The sequence below is a fragment of the Propithecus coquereli genome, unplaced genomic scaffold (genome assembly GCF_000956105.1).
Source record: "Propithecus coquereli isolate 6110/MARCELLA unplaced genomic scaffold, Pcoq_1.0 Scaffold163, whole genome shotgun sequence".
NCBI classification, from domain to species: Eukaryota; Metazoa; Chordata; class Mammalia; order Primates; family Indriidae; genus Propithecus; species Propithecus coquereli.
This window is the reverse complement of record NW_012140858.1, coordinates 250,912-252,826: the sequence shown is the minus strand read 5'-3', so window position 1 is coordinate 252,826 and position 1,915 is coordinate 250,912. Positions and strand designations below refer to the sequence as shown.

Genomic DNA, 1,915 nt, shown 5'->3' with positions numbered 1-1,915 from the left:
AAGTGAAGAAAGAAAATGATTTCAAGCGTAATGTCAACATAAGAAAATATATACAAATATGGTAAATAAAGATAATTAGTTAGAACCACTTGAATGAAAATAATATTCACAGGCAAGGCACAAGTTGAGAGAGCTCCGGTGCAGTAACGGTGGAAGCCTACCTCACTCAAAGACTTCTTTTGTACCCATCTAAAATCAGAAAAACTAAAATTGCTGGAACTATGTATCGATATGTGTCACACACTTGCATTAAGCAAACATAGCACCATGATCATTTCCTATATTTCCTTCAAACCTATAAAAGTGGATGCATCTTTGTTAATAAGAATTGCAAACTCCACAATTTCAGTTCTGCTATCCTGTTCATAGTGGTCTGGCTCTAAAGTCATATTCAACCATGTAGGAATGTCTGATGATTCTCTTATTCCATCCTTCTGAAGGATGTTCAACAGAAGAAAGTAAAGTGACAGTAAGAAGCATTTACTCTGCTTTCTTAATGTTCTTCAAATATTAAGGGAATATTTGATATACCCCTTGAGTCCCAGTGTGCTTTGTGTTTCCCCAGTGCTGATCAAAAACTAATCTGCAATATTACCCGTGGTCCATAATTTCAGACAACTACATAATTTGCCATCTTAGACTTTTAGGACCTTGCCGTAGTGGTGAAATAACTTGATGTTTTCTGATCTTATCTGATTGTATCCTTACAAATAATTTCATGTGGGTACAAAACAAGTCTGTGTTTAATATTTGAAGTTCTGTACTTTTAAACCTCATATTATCATCATTGAGAACTATCTCTTATAGGACTCCTACTCTGCCTTCAAAGAAATCAGTTAGGATAAAAGGGGAAATGTCAGTAAGCATTTTCTTTTCTTTTTAACAGCAAATCCCTGCCCTGTTCCTTTTGTGATCCCTGAGAATGCTCTGCTGTCTGAGAAGGAGTTTTATGTTGATCAGAATGTGTCTGTCAAGTGCAGGGAAGGCTTCCTGCTCCAGGGCCAAGGCGTCATTACCTGCAACCCCGATGAGACGTGGACGCAGACAAGCGCCAAATGCGAAAGTAAGTCGACAGGTGGAGGCTATTTCTTTCCATTAGTGTGAAATGTATTCCCATCTTTGTGAGGTTATTTTCAATCAAGTAGCTCAGTTGTAGATATTTAGATCTCTGTGCTGTCATAGTTATCTTCTGTGTTAATGTCTGAAATTCAAAACAAAAAAAATCTTTGAATTCCAAACATTAAAAAAAAACTGTCCAGAACTAAGCTAAAACCTACCTGACCAGGGTTCATTGAAGAGATTTGCAAAATATACTCTTCCAAGAATGAACAAGATATTAAATTTAAAATACAAATTTTTCTTCATACTGTGAAAATCCCCAAACTATCCTTAAATAGGCTACGGATGCTTGGCAAAACAGAGATTATGCCATAGTGGTTCTCAACTTGAACCTGCATGAGAACCACTTAGAGAGCTTGTCAAAACACAGATTGCTGGGGGCACCTTCAGAGTTTCTGATTAAGTGGTCTGGAGCAAGGCCTGAGAATGTGCATTTCTAACAAATTCCCAGGGGTTGTTGATGAGAATACTACTGGTCCAGGAACCACGATTTGAGAACCACTGTGCTAAGCACCGTGTGGCTGCATCCATGCAGTCTGGCAACATCTCTTGCTGCCTTGTGATACCTCTTAACATCTTTTAACACACACTTTCTACCTGGATTTAAAACATCCCCCTGCCCAACATCCTACCCTCTGGGCTCCCTTGTTGTCCAAGCAACTCCCTCTATAGCAATCAATTAAAATATTCATTGAGTCTAACCAGGTGCAAGGAACTGAGCTGCATAGCATGGGAATATATTATGCCTACAATGGTCCCCATCTGAAGAACACTTGCACTCCAATTAATGAAATAA

At 38.4% G+C, this 1,915-nt stretch overlaps 1 protein-coding gene across 1 annotated transcript in view; it reads left to right on the top strand.

Annotated features, from left to right (window-relative positions):
• The window catches only part of SVEP1 (sushi, von Willebrand factor type A, EGF and pentraxin domain containing 1), a 239,569-nt gene that overhangs the window by 219,416 nt on the left and 18,238 nt on the right, over window positions 1–1,915 (top strand). The window contains exon 35 of the mRNA XM_012641129.1: window positions 887–1,063. Within this exon, the coding sequence (XP_012496583.1) occupies window positions 887–1,063 (177 nt within the window). The remainder of the gene's footprint in view (window positions 1–886; window positions 1,064–1,915) is intronic.